Source organism: Camarhynchus parvulus, chromosome 14 (genome assembly GCF_901933205.1).
Source record: "Camarhynchus parvulus chromosome 14, STF_HiC, whole genome shotgun sequence".
Taxonomy (NCBI): Eukaryota; Metazoa; Chordata; class Aves; order Passeriformes; family Thraupidae; genus Camarhynchus; species Camarhynchus parvulus.
This window is the reverse complement of record NC_044584.1, coordinates 4,285,501-4,304,284: the sequence shown is the minus strand read 5'-3', so window position 1 is coordinate 4,304,284 and position 18,784 is coordinate 4,285,501. Positions and strand designations below refer to the sequence as shown.

Below are 18,784 nucleotides of genomic sequence, written 5' to 3'. Positions count from 1 at the left end.
TTCCTTGGGGATGAGTTACAACTTGAATCACAAGAAATGCTGCCATTACCTCATAAATAAACACCTCTAATAATGTTGACTTAGTCTTCAGTTTTTTAAGTCGCTGTTCACATGAATAACTTTGTCCCACTTTCTTTTTCCTGGGGGTGGGGGCAGTGCCAGAACAAACCAAGACCAGTGTAAGCCAGCCCCAGCCCGTCACCTCCAACGGCACTTCCCCAGGAACCAGCACTCCCAATAATGCCAAGCGGGCCCCAGCCAGCAGCCAGCAGCAGCCCTTGCCTCGGTACCCTCCTCGGGAAGTACCGCCGCGATTCCGACACCAGGAACAGAAGCAGCTTCTGAAACGGGGGCAGCAGTTACCAGGGATCGCTGCAAACCTGGGATCCACCCCCAAGCTGTTCAACGGCCAGCCCGGAGGCAGCACTGGCACCAATAACCAGCCCGTGACCAACGGAGAAGTGCCCAACAGCAGCAAAAAACAGCCAGGTGAGGGCAGGGCCTTGTTTTCCTTTAGCTAAAATCGACTGGCTTAAATTCACGATCAGGGGAATACTTCAGCCGACAGTGTTTGAACTTGCACTGTGAGCTGTAGCATGAGGAGATGCTTTCCTGTGTCAGAGCTCGACAGTGAGCGCTGCAGGGTGGTTTTGCCTCTCAGGGCGGGTTGCACACTGAAGCTCAGCCCCTGTCTCAGGCTGTTGGCAGCAGTGAGTGGCAGGGTTGGAGCAGGTGTTGGTTCCAGCGTGGCCTCTGCTGTGCTGCACATTCCCTGATTTGTGCTCAGCATTATCCCAGCATGGCCACGGTACAAAGCACCTCTGTTGCATCCAGCTTTGGTAGACACATCCCAGAAAGAAGGGTCTAGGATCCATCCCAAGGATGGGCTAGTCCCACAGCCTGGCAGCAGGGCAGGGGAATTGTGCCCCACTCAGGTGAGACCCCACCTGCAGAGCTGCCCCAGCCCTGGGGCCAGCACAGGGAGGGCATGGAGCTGCTGGACCAGGCCAGAGGAGACAGCAGAGGGATGGAGCAGCTCTGCTGGGAGGACTTGCCTGTTGCATGTGTAGGATGTGCTGTTCAATGACTGCACTACATGTGGTTCAGTTAATTTTACAGGACATTAATGGAGTTTATATTTGTCTGGAAAAAAGTAACTTTCTGTGACGGATCTAGCTTTTCAAAGGGATTTGGTGTTAATGCATGTCAATGCTTAATACTTTCTTACTTTTATACTTGTATTTACATTTTGATGTGCACGTAGCAGCGATGATGTGAGTCTCAGCCCCTTTAGCGAAAAAAAGAGAAAAAAATAAAACCCTGAAAATAGCCTTGGTATTTCAAGTTTGAGTTAAATTTTGAGCTGTTCAATTACTGCATCTTGAAGAAGCAGGATTTCAAATGAAAGTAAACAAAGCACTGTGAGCAGTTTATCCATGAGTCCTTGAGGAATGTTTCCCATATTATTTTTTATGCTTTCCAGTGTTATTTCTGTAACACATTGGTAGCACTCTTTACCTTTGCAACAGGTAAGTTGCTTATTTTCTTTGCTTTGCCTATATGCTGTTGTTCCTGTCCACAGTGATGTTTAAAGTTACCTTTCATTAAGGTGAAACTTTTCCTGCAGCATGTGTACTCTACTGGCCAACGTGTGTAGCAAGGTGCTTTAAATAAGAGTGGTGATTTAAATAAAAATTCACACGTAAACTAAATTAAGAAGTATTACTGCTTAATACAACCTATTAAGTCTCCCAGTTGTATCCAGAGGATTTGTGTGCTGTTCTCCATTGTACTTGTGTGAACACCAGCCCAGCATTTAATTAGCTGGATTCCCATTTGTGTGCTGCATTTGTCCAGGTTTGCTCAGTGTTCTGTGGGTTTGTGCTGCTGTGGGCAGTGCCAGCAGGTGCCAGGGCTGTCCTGGGGCTGGGGCTGGGGCTGCTCTGAGTGCTCTGAGCTGTGCCCTGCTGGTTTGGGTGCTGTGTCCAGCCAGGTTCAGGGCCCTGCAGGCAGACAGGGCCGTGTCGCTTTGTCACACTTAGTCTGTGTTGGCTGTAGCTCCTGCCAGAGCTCTGTCCCTTCAGAGCTCTGTTCCTGTGTGTCCCAGCAGAGCTCAGAGCTGCCATCTGAGACTGGGCACTCAGCTCTCCTTTCTTGGTGCCATGTGTGTGCCTGGAATGTCTCCTTCCCTGGAATAACCAGGAATAATGGCTGGTTTGGATGTCTTGTCATGATCTTTCCTAGACACAGACAAGATGATAATGGAAAGGCAAATGATGTTTTTGTGCTGGGTTTCTGTTTCAAGCTCTGGTGTGGCACTGCTGAGGTGGGGGAGGCCCCGTCCAGCAGGGCTGATGTCTTCTGCCACCTTTGTGTCTGAAAGGAAATGCAGCTGTCATTTGCCTGTCTCAGTTTCACCCACTCTCCCTACTTCCTCTTTCAGCTCCACCAGCAGCTCCAGGTACTCTCTGTTACCTCTGGAGTGCAAAATCTCATGACATCTGACAGATCTGTAGGTTGCTTGCATAGACAGGATATCCATGGACAAACCAATGGCTGCTGGGATTGATCTGTATTTTAGGGCTAAAAGAAAAACTGGGGCTTCAAGTGTTGAAGTTAGAATTGCTGGAATTGGGAATGGCTGTGGATTTGTGTGTAATTCCTGAAGGATCTCTCCCCAGTTCGGCTGTGTTGGAATGGTTTGGTAGGTGCTTTGTAAAAGCCAGGTAATGCAGGCAGATACTGCTGAATTTAAAGTGTTTAATTGCCCTGGGCACACTAAGATTTTAAGTTGTTGGTATTGAGGAATTTTTTAATTATATCAGTGGTCTAAACGCCATCTCTTTACTTGTGTTTTGTGTGAACGGTTGTCTCCTGTTTGGAAAATCAACATGCTTTGTCTAGAGGTAAAGCTGAAGAAGGGCTAGGCCTGTGGGCTGGGTTTTTCCTGCTGTTTTTAGGACATTTGGCACATTGTTTTAGTAGAGACACATAAATGAAGCTCATGGCTTGTAGTGCTTCTGAAACAGATCCAGGCCAGTGCCAAGATGGTTATTTTTAGAAATCTCCCTAAGTAGCTCTTTATCAGGACACTTCCATTCCCAGTTTAGTTGTTGTCTTCACTGACGTGCCCCATGTGCAAACTTGGCATGAAGGGCAGGGTTGATTGCTGCCCTGGTGTTTGCTCACCTCTGCTCTGGAACACCTTGGGATAACAGGTGGCTGTTCCACAGTGAAATGATTATCATTCTAAACTGAAGTATTTCCAGCAATAACTGCTTTGGCTGTGGCCAGAGCAGAGCAGGAGAGCAGGACTGGGCTCCGGGCAGGGCTCCAGTTTGGATTCCTCCCATCTGCCTTTGTCCTGGTGCATCTCACAACGTTGTGTCCCAGCCAGAGCCCTTGGGAGCAAAAGGTGCCTCCAATAACCTGGGGTGGTTCTTGGCTGTTGGGGGACTCAGGGAAGAAGGGAGCAGTTGGGATTTGCAGTTAGTGGTGATGAAAGTTGGATCCATTTGGGGAACATTGCCTTCAGTGTAACAGTTATGGTCTCCAGCTGTGGAATGTGTGGGTTTGAAAGATGAAGTTTGATTCTCACAGTGCCTGTGTGGCACAGGGGAGGAGCAGGACATGAAGGGGGCAGGTGGTGGATTGCTGTGCACGTGCTTAGGTTCAGTCAGAGCGGGGCCATGCTCAGATGCTGCTGTTTGCTCAGTCAGGCAGCAGAGTCCTGACTGGGAGGTGGAGCAAATGTGCTGTTCAGAGAGGGGAGAGGAACTTGCTGAAGTTTCAGGGCTGACTACTCAACTTCTTAGTCAGTACAGTCCAAAATGAGCTGGTTGTGGTTTCCCTGACTATATCCTCTTTTTTGTATAAATCAAACTTTTAAGGACACATTAAATTGGTTCATTCAATGTGTAACAAGTAGGTTGTAATTGAAATGTGTCATAAAAGCAGCAGAATTGCTAATTCTCACATCCCCAGGCTGAGTTTGTTGCCATGTCCCTGCTCCCTGTGTGGGGAACGTGATTCAGAGCAGACAGTGAGACTGAGTGGCTCTGAGAGAAACCTGTCCTGAAAAAGGGGTCTGAGGACTGGGTTTACAGCACTGAGTGCTTTGGGGACTGTTCTCTCATTTGCTGAAGTAACACTTCTGTGATTTTCTTGCTTTTTTTTTGTAGGCATGCCTCCCATTCGGGACTTGGTGAGCCACTCCCCTAACCAGTCAGGTTAGCTACTTCCATCTCACCTGCTGTTGCACTACGTGTTTGTGGTGGTTACATGTTTCACACAGTTTTGTCTGATTTTTTAATTTTTATTTTTGTTCTTTGGCTTATGCTTTTCATTGGCATGGGTGTGTGAATGATTGCAGTATACTTTCTCTCTGCCATTGCATACTAATTTGGTTTAGCATTTTTAATTTTCTAGTTAAGTCAGAATTCATACTAAGAGTTTTTGTCATCTTAGCATTAAGATACTAGGTTTTTTTTTACATTTATGCTTCCATGCTGACCTGCCTCTTATGGTATTGAATAATCTGTGCAAGCTTGTGCTTCCTGTCAGAGACATGTCACACTGTGGAGGAAATCGTGTCTTGATTGTTTGCTAAAAGCTCAGGACTGTATTTACTAAAATGCATTTGTTGATAAGGCCCAAAGGTGCAGTGATTGCAAGGTATGGTATTGACAGCCTGGGGTGCCAGGTGTGCTGGAGCAGGAAAAGGAGGCAGAGGGTGCAAGAATCAGGTATTTCTTAATTTACGCTTCTCAATCCTGTTTATTTTAGCCCATGTGATGACAAACTGCTTTTTAAAATACATACAGTTTTTTGCAAATGTTTCCTGCAGGATAACTCATAGCTGGAAAGCTTTAAATTAAAAATTACTGAAAGCAATCTTAGCAGATTACAGAATTTTAAGAAACTCGGGTTTGTGTAAATGTTTTTTTTTTTGTCAAGGATTTAAGCAGCAAAAGTTCAGTTGCAACTTTAAATAGTTTTGGGAAGAAAAGCAAGAGTGGGCTGTTCTGGCTCCCTGTGCTGTGCACCAAAGGCAGGGTGTTGTCACATGTCATTTTCCAGTTTTGAGGGTGTTCTGTGGTCTCTGCCAGATACAGAAAGTCAGAGCTGGTACCTGCTTGCTCAGTGTTTGTATGCTTGGTCTCTGAAGTGCACGAGCTGGGGAGGTTCAGGTAGGAATGTTCCAGAGCAGTGGCTCATACTAGACATCACTGACACGTTTATGTGCAGGAGAAGGACTGTTGGTCTAAGTAGCTTTGTGTGTAATGGGAGAAATTCAGCTGAGTGGAAGTTAATCGCTGCGTGCTGCTTGCGGATCAGCTCTGCACAAACTGCAGCTAAATTCGGGTAACAGAATTGGAATAAACACAAGCTTTCTTCATGTGTTCTGCTGCTGTGCAAATTAGAGTTTGTTTTACCATTTCCCTCTGACTTGTAGTCCTAAGCTGTATCTCTCAGTGCTGAATTCAGGCCGTTTGCCATCTGTGTGCCTTTGTGTTGCTTTTAAAAGGGACGCTGTTCCTGGGATGGTGTTTGTGTGATCAGGATCTTGTTCTGTGCCGTTGGTTCTCTCACTCCCAAGAGTGCACACAGCTCTTTGGTCAGTCCCTTGGTGCAGGTTAAATGTCCTTTTTTAAAATACCGGCGTGAGAGCTGAAAGCTTCAAGTTTGTTGGGCAGTTGTTGAGCCATGGCAGTGTTCTTGTGGTGCCACACAAATGGGCACGCTCTGGGTCATGCTTAGGCAAATCCCGGCTCTCCCAAGGCTGGTGGTGGCTCTCCAGGACTGTGCAGCTGCCACTCACCATCACAGCACTCTGCCTGCCTGCCAAGGGCTTTGCCCCTCCTCCTGGTGCAGACTGCTGGGCCACCATCCTTGTTGGTCAGTGTGATGTACCAGGGGAAGCTCGGCCGAGTGCCAGGGGCTGAGCGGCAGTGGGTGATCCCTGCTCTGAGCTGCTCCACCTCTGGGAGCCAGGGTCTTGCACTCAGTTCTGTTGCACTGTAGGATGAGTAATATTGATATTGCTTAAAAATTAATTAAAAATGGGCTTGTGCATCAGTGCATTCTGAAAGCAGAACTTCAGATGGGTCTTGTGCTTTTTGTGCCAAGCTGTTGTTGTATAAAAGAAAATACCTTGAATAACTTGTACTGAAGGCTCCTATACAACGTCTGTAACAGGGGTGGGAAGGTGTGTGTTCGCTGGCTGCTGTCGCACAGCACTTGGTACTGCTGGGCCAGGGCCATGTCCTCTTGCAATTTCTGCCTTCCGGTGTGTTTTCAGGTTTATTTAGTATTGTGGTTTTTAATACCTATATGTGTTTTAGAAAATAGTTTGTATGTGGTGATACAGAGTATCCTTTTAAAAAATGTTTCTCTGGAAGAAAAAGACCTTTAGGAGTCTAAAGTTTTCTGAGGTTTTTGTGAGAGCAGCTCTGCATGCTGGGAGATGCTCTGGGTTGTGCCTGGCAGCCTTTGGGCAGCTGTACTTAGAGCTTTCTCTGTCACTTTCCATGACTGTAGTTTTAACAGAAGCAAAATAATAAGCAAAATAATTCCTGGCTTAATATCTTTATACTTTCCCTCCCCCCCCTCTTCTGCTTAATGAAGTAATAATGCTAAACTCATAATAATGCCCTTGGGCTTTCCTTCTTCATTCTAGATCTGAACCACAGTGGTCTAGGATCCCATTATGAAAATTCTCACTGGGGACCAGTCTCTTCAAATAGCGACTCCAGCACAAACTGGGATAAAGTTATCGTAGACGGCTCTGACAAAGAAGCATGGCCATCAATCACTGGCAGTGACCCAGAGCTGACTTCAGAATGTATGGACACTGACTCTGCCTCCAGCTCTGGGTCGGAGCGGAACCTCGTGATCATGGCTTCAGGGAGCACGGCAGGAGAGGGCGACGGCATTCGCAACGGCCTCGGCCACGGGGCTCAGAATAAGTTTGTGGTTGGTAGCAACAGCAATAATGTGGGCAATGGAAGTATTAATGGGCCCTGGGGGTTATCCCACGGGTCCATAATAAGCACATGTCAAGTTTCTGTGGATGCTCCTGACAGCAAATCTGAAAGTAGCAACAATAGAATGAATGCTTGGGGCACCATAAGCTCTTCATCAAATGGAGGGTTAAATCCAAGCACTTTGAATTCAAATGGCAACCATGGTGCCTGGTCTGTGTTGGAGAACAGTGGACATGCCCTGAAAGGGTCCGTGGGGAGTGGGAGTCCTGGCACAAGCATTCAGTGCAGTACCATAGGTCAGATGGCCAACAGCCAGAGTATTAACTCGAAAGTGGGTGGCTCAGCCCACGGTTCCTGGGGAAGCCTTCAGGAAAGTTGTGATTCTGAAGTAAATGGTACAAGGAATGTTTCATTCAGTGGGCAACCTCAAAACCTTAACACTGAAATGAATGGACCAAATAACACTACTAACTTTATGACCTCTAGTTTACCAAACTCTGCTGGTTCGGTGCAGATGAACGAGCTGCCCAGCACTGCAGGGCCCGGGGCCTGGCGCGTGAGCACAATGAATCATTCTCAGATTCAGGCCTCTCCAGTGGCAAACGGCACTTCCATCTCTCACCTGAGCAACGGTGAGGCCAAAACTGGCGGCTCTTACGGTACTACCTGGGGTGCCTATGGTTCTAGTTACTCTGGAGACAAATGTCCAGGCCCAAACAGCCAAGCTAATGGTGACACTGTGAATGCAACTCTAATGCAGCCGGGCGGCAGCGGGCCCGGCAGCACTAACTTTCAAATCAACGGGAATAAAGGCGGAGGGGTGTGGGAGGCAGGGGCAGTCGGCTCCCAGAACATGCCCTGGGGAAACGGGAGCGGTGCGAGCGCTGGTGGGAGCAGAAGAGGATGGGGCAGCCCCGCACAGAGCACTGGCACCAACATTCCCAACGGGGAATGGAGCAAACTGCCCGGCAATCAGCATTCCAGCGAGGGCGTCAATGGAAACAGCAGGAAGTTTACAAATGGATGGAAGTCTGCTGAGGAGGAGGAGCTCAGCAGCCAGAGTTCTGCTGCCTCCCAGATGGCTGAGCAGAGCAGCACGTGGGCCAAAACAGGTACGGGGGACAGCGAGGGCAGCTCGGAGAGCGCCGGGTGCCACGAGGACAGAGCGGCTACCGAGGGCCAGAACCGAGAGAGGAGGAAAGTTGACCAGCACACGTTACTCCAAAGCATAGTGAACAGAACTGACCTAGATCCGCGTGTCCTTTCCAACTCCGGGTGGGGACAGACTCCAATCAAACAGAACACTGCCTGGGATACCGAAACGTCACCGAGGGGTGAAAGAAAAACTGACAATGGGACAGAGGCCTGGGGGGGCTCTGTGACACAGACTTCCAGCTCAGGGGGGTGTGTGGATAGACCTAGCCCTAATAATAACGATACCTCATCTGTATCGGGGTGGGGAGATCCAAAGTCTGCTACAAGGTGGGGAGACTCCAAAGGGTCAAACAGCCAAGGGGGGTGGGAAGAAGATTCTGCTGCTACAGTAATGGTCAAGAGCAATCAATCGTGGGGAAGTGGCAAAGAAGAAAAGTCATCCTGGAATGACACACCGAAGATGAAGCAGGGATGGGGAGATGGACAGAAGGCCAGCCAGGGTTGGGCAGTGTCTGCTGGTGATAGCTGGGGTGAAAACTCCAGAAGTAACCACTGGGGTGAGGCAAAGAAATCCAGTTCTGGAGGCAGCAACAGCGACAGGTCGGTGTCTGGTTGGAATGAGCCAGGTAAATCAAATTCTGTTACTTGGGGAGGCAACAATGCAACCCCGAACAACTCTTCAGGATGGGATGAGCCTGCAAAGTCTAATCAGAGCCAGGGCTGGGGAGACCCTCCGAAACCCAGTCAGCCTCAAGTCTGGGGGGACTCGTCAAAGCCAATCAACTCTCCTGAGTGGAACAAGCAAGATGTTGGCTCTTGGGGAGCCCCGTCTGCCACGAGCAAGCCCCCGGGGTCCGGCTGGCTGGGGGGGCCGATGCCAGCCCCAGCAAAGGAGGAGGAGCCCACGGGCTGGGAGGAGCCGTCCCCCGAATCCATTCGCCGCAAGATGGAGATTGATGATGGAACTTCTGCTTGGGGTGATCCGAGCAAATACAACTACAAAAATGTGAATATGTGGAATAAAAATGTCCCTAACAGTAGCAGCAGTTCAGACCAGCAAGCACAGGTACATCCGCAGCTACTGTCTTCAAGTGCCATGTCTAGCAAGGAGAGCAATTCGGGTTCTGGTAAGCCTGGCTTTTACCCAAATTTGTGTTTTCTACTGACTATAAAGCTCTTTTTTTAGTCTTGCTTCTTAGAACAATATTTCAGTTTCAAATTGGAAAGGGCAAAGTGGCAATGAAGTACAGTTTCTGTTTGTTAAAGAAATGAACAGCATTGTCACAGAGCATTGATGTGTTTGTACAGATTGGGAGATCTGCTCTAGTTTTAAATAACTGCAGTAATAAGGGCTAAACAGCTCTGCTTGAGTTCTGGGGAGTGGGAACACAGAGAAAATACTTAAAATAGTGTCTGAGGATTGAAATACTTTCCTAAATGATTCTAAACCAGATAAAATTGAATTTTGCCAATGAGACTTCAAAAAAAAGAAGCATGTTGAGCTTCTGCAGGACAGAATGAGGGGTGATGGGTTTATAAGGATTTGGTGTCAAACTTTCTGGTCTTGTAGCTTCATGAGCAGTAAATAATGATTTTGGAGAGGAACTTAATGAGATATAGGAAGTATTTTGTGCTCTGTCTCTTTTTAAGTGCCAGATGGGGTCAGTTACATGTAATGAGCAGCTCTTAGCTTAGTATCTTAGAAATTTGTATTATCAAAATGTAATTCTGTAAATACAAAATTTGTATTTTTGTGATTACTTTTATTAATGGAACAGCTTGCAGTTGTAACAGTGACCCTTCCACAAAATGAAAATATGTGCTCACGTGCTTTTTACTTATGTTAAGCATATAGAAAAAGGAAAACACTTGAGTGTCTTTAGGTAGCTCTAAAACCCTGTTCAGAACGATGCCAATAACTGCCCCTGCTTTGCAAAGGTTGGGGAGAGCCTCCTGCTCCAGCCACCACTGTGGATAACGGGACAGCGGCGTGGGGCAAGCCCATGGACACTGGTACGAGCTGGGGAGAGCCTGTCAGTGATGCAGGAGGCACCTCTGGCTGGGGAAACACTTCTCTGGGGCAGCAGCCTCCAAACAAGCCTGGTGAGTACTCTCAGTGTGCTTCAGAAGGCTGAAATCCCTCTCTGGAAGCTTCATGTTTTCCAGGGGTTTTTACCTTGCAGTCGGCATCGACCTGTTTGGTGGGGCTGCTACTGCAGTGTTCACTGCTGGGTTCTTTCACCACCAGGGCCTAAATCTATGCAAGATAGTTGGTGTGGAGATGATATGCCATTGAGCGGCAGTCGTCAGACCAGCTGGGAGGAAGAGGAGGATGTGGAGATCGGAATGTGGAACGGCAGTTCCTCACAGGACGCTAACCCCTCGTTAAACTGGCCACCCTACATGAAGAAAATGCCCACAAAGGTGAGGAGCAGCTCGGGGCAAGGCTTGCAGTCATTTCTGAAAGCTGAGTCTGAAGGGATTGCTGCACTTACGCGTTACACTTTAATTTTCATTCTTAACACTCTGTGATGTAATTAAAGTCAGATCTGAGTATCACAGGAACTCCTTTCTGTTTTTAAGGGAATAATGAAAGGTGGAAATAAGCAAGATGAAACATGGATCAATCCATTCATTAAGCAATTCACAAATCTCAGTTTTTCAGTAAGTATTTGTCTCTGTCTGGCTTTGCTGCCTTTCCACAGGATTTGTTACAATGTGCAGACCTTGAAATGCTCAATTGCCAAGTGTTCATTTTCATCGTGGTTTTCTTTTTACTTCTGTTTGTCTCCCCTGTCAGCCGTCCCTTTTCTGTGCATTCTCATTGCAAAAAGACCTCTTTATTGAGGAAGAGTGGTTTTGTAACCACTACCCAAGTGTTCATCCAATAGCCTGATGCTTTACTGCATTTACTAGGAGTTCCGGTGAGGGAACCTGTTATTCACTGGATAGCAACTGAAGGGAGGAAATGCTTTAAAATAGCATCTGATTGTCTTGATTTTTCTTTCTTGCAGTTTTGAATTGTAATAGTGTGCATGAATCTCTTTGTTTTATCTTAAAAATTAAATCACTGTGATTTATTTTATTACTTCAGAGAGAATCACCAGAAGAAACCGTACAGAGCAATAAGATGGACATGTCTGGAGGTAAGAACAGTAGAACTGAGCTGGGCTTTTTTGCTTTTTCTTCCATACTCTCTTCTACCTGATATCCTCCTGTAAATTACATTTTTGAAGTGGTATGTAGTGTATATATAGCTATGCGTAGTTAAGTATATATTTCCCTAAAGAAAAGGAATGTCCTTGTAGAGAAGAGTATTTGTGTGTGAGTAATGCTGCACACAGAATCACCTGGTTGCTATAGGAATATTGGCCACGTATCAAACTAAGCTTATCCATATTTATGTATGTTAAACTGACATGAGAGGATGTTTTCAGGGTGTGGTGGGTTTGTTCCTTGTAATATAAATATCTTGATTGCCCTCCGGGCACCTCCACTGAGTATAAACAGAAACATACCAAATCCCACACTGGCTCATTGGGTTCATTCTTGGAAACATGTGTTCAGTTCTAAGAACTGAATTAATACCGAACAGTTGTCTTAGAAATGCTTAAACCTGAGTGTAAAATTACTTGGGAGCAGTTACAGTTTATTTGATTCCATTTAATGTTAGGATTTCTTTGGCAAATGAAGGATAATTCTTAATACATTAATTACAGTATACTGTGATGATAGAATGTTTAACTAAAACTAATTGCAGCATTGTAGTTTTTAGTGTAGTTACTCTCTCCTTATTGGGTATTTTCACTTTGGGGCTCATAGTCTTTTGGATTTTAGATTTCAGTATTAATGGCAGACCTGATATTTAAATTATTGCAAGTTTAAACACTTACACATGCTTGGTTTTAAGAGCAAGCTGACAGCAATATCTGTGTGAGGCCTTGCAAAGTGTGTTGGTGGTGATTCCACACCTCAGTTGTATGCAGGCATTGGTGCAGGGGTCTCTTCTCAAAGCTGGGGTGCTGTGTGTCCAGGGCTGTACAGAGCTGGGGTGTGTGTGTCCAGGGCTGTACAAAGTTGGGGTGCTGTGTGTCCAGGGCTGTCCTGCCCCAGGACAGGCTCAGCTCAGCTCCCCAGCACAAAGCTGGTGTTGGTGTGGCTGGGGCTGAGCCCAGGGTGTGCGGCCATCCCTCTGTGCCCAGGGTTACTGCAGGACAAGAGGATGGAGATGGACAAGCACGGCCTGGGCGTGGGAGATTACAATCGTGTGGTTGGAAAAGGCCCCGGTTCTCGTCCCCAAATTCCCAAAGAGTCTTCCATGGATCGCGGTCCTTACTTCGATAAGGTCAGTGGGGTCTGTCTGGGGACACTGCTGAGCTCCCTCAGTGTGTCCTGAGCAGTGAGCTGTGTGCTCCTGAGCCTCAGGCAGGTGCTGCAGGGGGGCTGAGGGCTGGCTGGTTAGTGCAGGACACAGATCTGTTCTTGTTAACTCACTGATGCACAGTACTGAGCACTCTCTGTAGCCCTTGGCGGTGCCGATGACTAACCTGATCTCTTTTGTTTTCTGCCTATTTCCTGCTGGTGCTGGACTGTCCTGTGACTCTTCCCTTCTGCTCCTGCAATGGTTTCTCCCTTCTGCTTGCTTGCTGGCTGGTTGTTGCGCCTCGGTTTGTCTGTCCCATCAGGATGGCATTGTAGCAGACGAGTCCCAAAACATGCAGTTTATGTCCAATCAAAACATGAAGCTTCCCCCTTCAAATAATGCACTACCTAACCAAGCCCTGGGCTCCCTAGCAGGGCTGGGTATGCAAAGCTTGAATTCTGTTAGACAGGTAAGGCTGTGTGCATATCCTTGGTGTGTTACTTACTGCATTTAATGCCTGTTGATATAACGTTGTAGCTGCTGTGTAATTGATACCTGTTTAACTTGGGATTGAAATGTGTGGGGTGGGAGAAGCAGCAGAAGAGGTTTTCTGTCACTGACTGCCCATCCTTTCCCCAGAATGGCAATCCCAGTGTGTTTGGTGTTGGGAATATAGCAGCACAGCCCAGGAGCATGCAGCAGCCTCCAGCACAACCTCTTAATTCATCTCAGCCTAATCCACGTGCTCAAGTGCCTCCTCCATTACTATCCCCTCAGGTAAGTGATACAGAAAACACTCTGTGTATGAACTATCGAAATGCTGCTTCAGAAAATTGTTCCTTGTTTGTTGGTGCTGCTGATATTTATTCTGTAAATATTTGGGAGCATATTTGGCTTGATGAAGCCAGGCATGTGTTGACCAGAGGTAGTAGTATTCTCATATTCTGGCCCGAGTAGAGCCGTTACAGTTGCCTTTGGCCCTGGTGTGTGTTGCAGGTTCCAGTATCATTACTGAAGTATGCACCAAACAGCGGTGGCCTGAGCCCACTTTTTGGCCCACAACAGGTAGCCATGTTGAATCAACTGTCCCAGTTAAACCAGCTTTCTCAGATCTCCCAGTTACAGGTGAGCTGGTGCTGGCTGTGGGTGCGGGTGGCTGGGGCTGCTGTCTGTCCTGTCTAACCCTGGCGTGTCTCGCAGCGGCTGCTGGCTCAGCAGCAGAAGGCACAGCCCCAGAGGAGTGTGCCTTCAGGGGGTCGGCAGCAGCAGGAGCAGCAGGTAAGGAAACCTCCTCACTGTCACCTCTCAGACTCTCCTGGGAGCTGCCCTTCATCCTGAGCTGCGTTTCTTGCTGTGACTCGCACTGAAGTGTGCAGGGGTGGACGGAGTTGGAGCTTCAGAGGAGGGACTGGGTGCTGGGGTTTGGCTGCAGGATGCACAGGGCACAAAGGTGCATTTCTCTTTGTCAGAACATGGAAAAGCTTTTGCTCATTGGTGTTGTAACTGCTCTGTTTTTTTTAAAGGGTCGATCTCTTAGTATGCAGCAACAGATGATGCAACAGTCCCGTCAGCTTGATCCAAACCTGTTAATGAAGCAGCAAACTCCACCCTCTCAACAGCAGTCACTCCATCAGCCCTCCATGAAATCCTTCCTCGAGAATGTCATGCCCCACACTACTCCTGAGCTGCAGAAAGGGCCCTCACCAATCAATGCATTCAGCAGCTTCCCTATAGGTGGGTGCCCTGCAGTCAGCCAGTGTTTGTGTGACACACAGCCCCACTTTTCCCCTTGCCTCCTCCTGGAAAATGACTGTAACCCTGCCAGTACTTCCCATATTAGTGGCAGTAGTAGTTCTATGTGGGGTTACCCTTGCTCACCAAGTAACTTTTCCCCATTACACTCATTCCCAGTGAGTGTCCCAGTGCAGAATACTTTACAGTCCTGAGGAATGACAGGCTCCTTTTAGTGCTCCTTTTGTCCCCTGGATCCCCAGGGTGATACAAAGTCCTCATTCCTGGAGCTAAAGGACTTTAAGAAGTAGAATCCATGCAAAGAATCCATTGATGTAGACACTTTTCTTGGGAATTCAGAAATGCTTTCAATGGCTCTAGAATTGCAAAGGTAGAACAGTCACTTTGCCTGTTAGTGGTTTTGTCCAGGAAAGAAAGCTTTTGGCTTTGCATTTTTAAATAATTGTTGTCTCATTAGGCAGAATGTCTGAACATTTATAAATACAAACATCTCCTATTTCTTTCTCCCTACATTTTCAGGCTTCTGTCCAATTTCTACTTCAGAAATTCCAGGCTTGTATATTTTCTTCTTACTTTAGGTCCCTTTTTAATGCTATCTTACTACAGCTGTTTACCATTTACCTCTGTTCCTTACCCCCATTTCTTTCCTCCCCTTCATTTTTGCTTTTCTTCTCTTTTATTCTAATGGGGTCCTTTCTGTTGGGCTGATTGCATTCTCATTGGCCTCTGCAGGGAAGTTTGTTTCTGGACATGCAGCTGGGTCCCTGTGCTTGCAGGCAGAGTGGCAGTGGCCAGGACAGTGCCACGCTGGGGTGGCTTGGGGCCAGCCTCCAGTCCAGGCTGCTGCTTCAGAGCTGCTGGTGATGCTTGGCATCAGTGCCCAGTTCTGCTTTCATTCAAAGGGCAAGGCATGCAAAGGAAGTTTTTTAGCTATTGACACACTGTGTTAGCTCTAAGGAAAGGCATATTTCACTTTCTCACCAAACTCTGCTGAGGGATTGCATCCTGCCCAGGTCAGGCTCCTTTGTGTTCATTCCTTGAGCTGGAATTGCTGTACACTGCCCCACAGCTGCTCTCTCACATGAATCATGGCCACAGCTCAGGAGCCTGCAGTGTGTGTGAGGTTGCTTTGAGATCCCTCAGGAGTCTGGAAGTGTTTGGGGTCCCCCTGCTCAGCACACAGAGCCACCCTCAGTCCTCACATAACGGCTTAAGGGCAGGAGAAGCATTTGCTGGAATTTCTTCCCTCCAGTGAAGAACTGAGTGCAGAGGAAAGTTGGTGTCACCTCCCAGTGCAGCGTGGTGGTGTAGCTGTGTGAGAGGGAGCTCACCTTGCCTGGCTGTCTCCTGGAAAATCCTTGGGTTTGTTGTTTTCTCTGTGTTCCCATACCAGTGTCAGGAGACCCAGCAAGGAGGTTCTGTTTCCATTTCAGGGAAGGGATTTGTCAGGATTCACTGGATACTCACCCAGAGCATCCTTTTCTCTCCCTGACCAGTTCTGCAGTCACATCCCAATTCCTTATAGAATTAAGTATTTCTGTTAATAAAAACCACCTTTATAGTGAGTATAGCTGATATAACTAATAACCAGTACTGAGTATACTATAACTAACAGTATAACTGTCTAACTAATATAAAGTCTTCCACAGTAGGACATGAAGAACTACTTCTGGGAAGTGTTTAAATGATGGATTATGTCCAGGGGCTGGTATCCATCACTCAGCCCACACATGTCCCACACAGAGCTGTGACAGAGCTGTGCCTGCTGGGGGCTGGCACTGGCCCGGTCACAGATGTGCCCCTCTGCCAGCCTGGGGCCTTTCTACCCCTTCTCTCAGAGGTCTGGTCTCTGCAGCTTCTCCAGAGGTAGAGGGAAGGTTACTGTGGTGCAGAGTTACTGCTCTAACAGCAGCAAAATGCCAGAGGGAGGTGTCAGAAACAGGATCAGCTGGACATTCCCTTTTTTTCTGTTTGACCTATTGACAGTTGTTATATTTCTTAAAACTCCATCCCGTTCCAAGCACTTTTCATGAGGCATTTCAAGAGGAGGCTTTTCTGGCACCAACTCTTGCTCATGCCTTTAAGAGAAACAAACAAAAGCCCCTCAAAAAGTAAACCAGTTGCTTTATGGCTGTGAATGTGCACTTAGGAGCAAGAGGAAGCCTTTGTCCCCAGTGCTGAAGGAAGGTGTTTCTAGGAGACATTTGAGAAGTTCCCTGTGTGTTCTCAAGTTAAACTCTTGTAGTGGTTTGTTTTCAGAAAAGAAGTAAACAGATCTGAAGGTCTGGAAAGGTACCAGGTAGAGCTGTGAGTTCAGGATTCTTACAGAATTGGAAAGGGAGCAGGCATGGCAAGGTCAAACATGTGGGCACGTTGTCCAAGCCCAGAAGAGCCTGGTTCTTCCAGGTATTTGAGTCGATTTGGGTTGGCATTGTCTTGATTTTCTGGCAGAGAATCATCAGAAGTACAGACCACAGCTACAGCAGGTCAAGAGCAGTTCTGTTTGCCCCCTATTCTAGGTATTTACATTTTAGTTTCTCTTAACTTCCTAATGTCTTCTTCCACTGACATTTTTGCATGAGGACATGAGCTGAGAACTTGGGAGTGCTTTGCATTGCTCAGCTTAGCTTCTGTGTGCAGAGAGTTCCCTGGTTTCAGTGCTAGAATGTTCCTCAGAAGCGGAGACTTGCAGCATGACATAACCATGGTAACGTGCTCTTCAGCGCTTTCTGGGGCAGCAGTGGCGAGGAGCAGGGGAGAGGTTGGCTCTGTATCTCATGAGCTGTGTGTGCTTTCAGGAATGAACTCAAACTTGAATGTAAACCTGGATATGAGCAGTATTAAAGAGCCACAGTCTCGGCTGAGGAAATGGACTACAGTCGACAGCATTTCTATGAACACATCCTTAGATCAGAACTCCAGCAAACATGGTATGTGCAGCACTCCTTGGGCAGCACTTGGAATGACCCCAGGTCAGCCTCTGGGGTGCTGGGGTCGCTGTCACAGCTTTGCAGTGTTTGTTGGGCTGTGTTATCACTCCTGTGTTATATACAACAGTTCCTGTGGTGCTGTCTGTGCCAGCTTGCTGCTTGTCTCCCACAGCAGCCACAGCTTTGCTGACTGTGCTCACAGAATGATCTTGTGATGAGATTAGTAGAAACATTCTACAGAACTCATTTTGAACCAGACTTTTCTGTAACTGTGACTATTGCTACTAGCTTTACCTTAATCTCCAGTGGAATGCTTCATATATTTTTGAGCCAAAAGCTTGGTTTTCAAGTTTTCTCTCCCACCACCCTTCTGTCCTGAGGTGATTTTGGGGGATTTACCGCATTCTGGGCATGGCTGACATTTTTACTGGCAGGTTTTGGTTATGAGTGTCTGTGTTTGCATTCTAAAATTGGGGACAGCTTAGAAGGGCTAGACTTGGTACCATTGCTGTCCTTAGTTTTAGAGGAGGTGAACTTGGTTGCTTCATGTTTCATTCCAGTAATCAAGATTCATATGACATTTCAGCTGTTTCAGTTGCTTGAAATCATCCAGTTAAAATTCGAGTCTATAGCCCAAGCATCTGTGCCTAAAGATAGTTATAAATGTCCCCAGTCTCCTGTTACTGTTCAGTCTCAGATTGTCGGGGTATTTTTAGGTGCATCAGCTGCTTTGCTGCTCTGAGCTGCCTCTGGTGGTGGCCATTCCCTGCAGCTGCCCTGCTGACCCCTCCCACTCTTGCCACGGGCAGTGGTGGTTGCTTTACCTGCAGGTGATGTTTTCTGACCAGAGCCAGGAATTTCTGTATCTCATGCAATCCCTGGTTCCCTCAGAACTGGCTTTGCTGTCTGGTAACTTTTAAACCATTCCTTTCTCTGTCTCCAGGCGTTCTTAAATTCATTTTTTTGCCTCCCAAGAACAGGAATAGAATCTACAGAGCTTTGCAGTAGCTAAAGATCCTTCACAGGTTGTGGCTGTTTCTTTCACGAGCTCTCCCACCGCTGAACCCTGTTAGTCAAGTGGGGTCCCATGGGATGCTCTGACCTCTGGAATTAATACTTTGCTTGAGTTGAACATGTTTCTTTGAATATATGTACTGTTTTAGTGAAGGGATTTCATGGGAGATTATTCTTATAGTTTTCTCCTGAATTACTCAGATGTATTTCATTTTGATTCATACACTCCTGTATGATCTCCAATATAACTTGGCATCACAGACAGGAGGACAGTGTGCTGCTGTATATTTCATGAATGATTTACAGGGGCATGATTTTATATGTATTTATATAGGGATATAAAAACCAGCCGTGAAAAATATTTCACTGCTTTTTTTTTGCTTTTTTTTCCCATCAGGTGCTATTTCAAGTGGTTTTAGGCTGGAAGATTCTCCGTTTGTTCCTTACGACTTCCTGAACAGCAGTAACTCCCCAGCCAGTCCTCCCGGCTCCATTGGGGACGGCTGGCCCCGTGCCAAATCGCCTAATGGCTCTAGCAGTGTTAATTGGCCCCCAGGTACAGCCCTGCCCTCCCTCCCTGCCCG

The 18,784-nt window shown here is 47.1% G+C and overlaps 1 protein-coding gene across 6 annotated transcripts in view; it reads left to right on the top strand.

Annotated features, from left to right (window-relative positions):
- The window catches only part of TNRC6A (trinucleotide repeat containing adaptor 6A), a 62,517-nt gene that overhangs the window by 37,943 nt on the left and 5,790 nt on the right, over positions 1 to 18,784 (top strand). For 3 of the 6 annotated variants that reach the window (XM_030957832.1, XM_030957830.1, XM_030957829.1), the window contains exons 5-19: positions 157 to 489; positions 4,182 to 4,229; positions 6,680 to 9,268; positions 10,080 to 10,244; positions 10,390 to 10,565; positions 10,725 to 10,805; positions 11,236 to 11,287; positions 12,344 to 12,486; positions 12,827 to 12,973; positions 13,144 to 13,281; positions 13,501 to 13,629; positions 13,705 to 13,782; positions 14,028 to 14,238; positions 17,055 to 17,186; positions 18,598 to 18,756. In XM_030957832.1, the coding sequence (XP_030813692.1) occupies positions 157 to 489; positions 4,182 to 4,229; positions 6,680 to 9,268; positions 10,080 to 10,244; positions 10,390 to 10,565; positions 10,725 to 10,805; positions 11,236 to 11,287; positions 12,344 to 12,486; positions 12,827 to 12,973; positions 13,144 to 13,281; positions 13,501 to 13,629; positions 13,705 to 13,782; positions 14,028 to 14,238; positions 17,055 to 17,186; positions 18,598 to 18,756 (4,581 nt within the window). The remainder of the gene's footprint in view (positions 1 to 156; positions 490 to 4,181; positions 4,230 to 6,679; positions 9,269 to 10,079; positions 10,245 to 10,389; positions 10,566 to 10,724; positions 10,806 to 11,235; positions 11,288 to 12,343; positions 12,487 to 12,826; positions 12,974 to 13,143; positions 13,282 to 13,500; positions 13,630 to 13,704; positions 13,783 to 14,027; positions 14,239 to 17,054; positions 17,187 to 18,597; positions 18,757 to 18,784) is intronic. The other 3 variants (XM_030957833.1, XM_030957831.1, XM_030957834.1) reach the window with 3 other exon arrangements.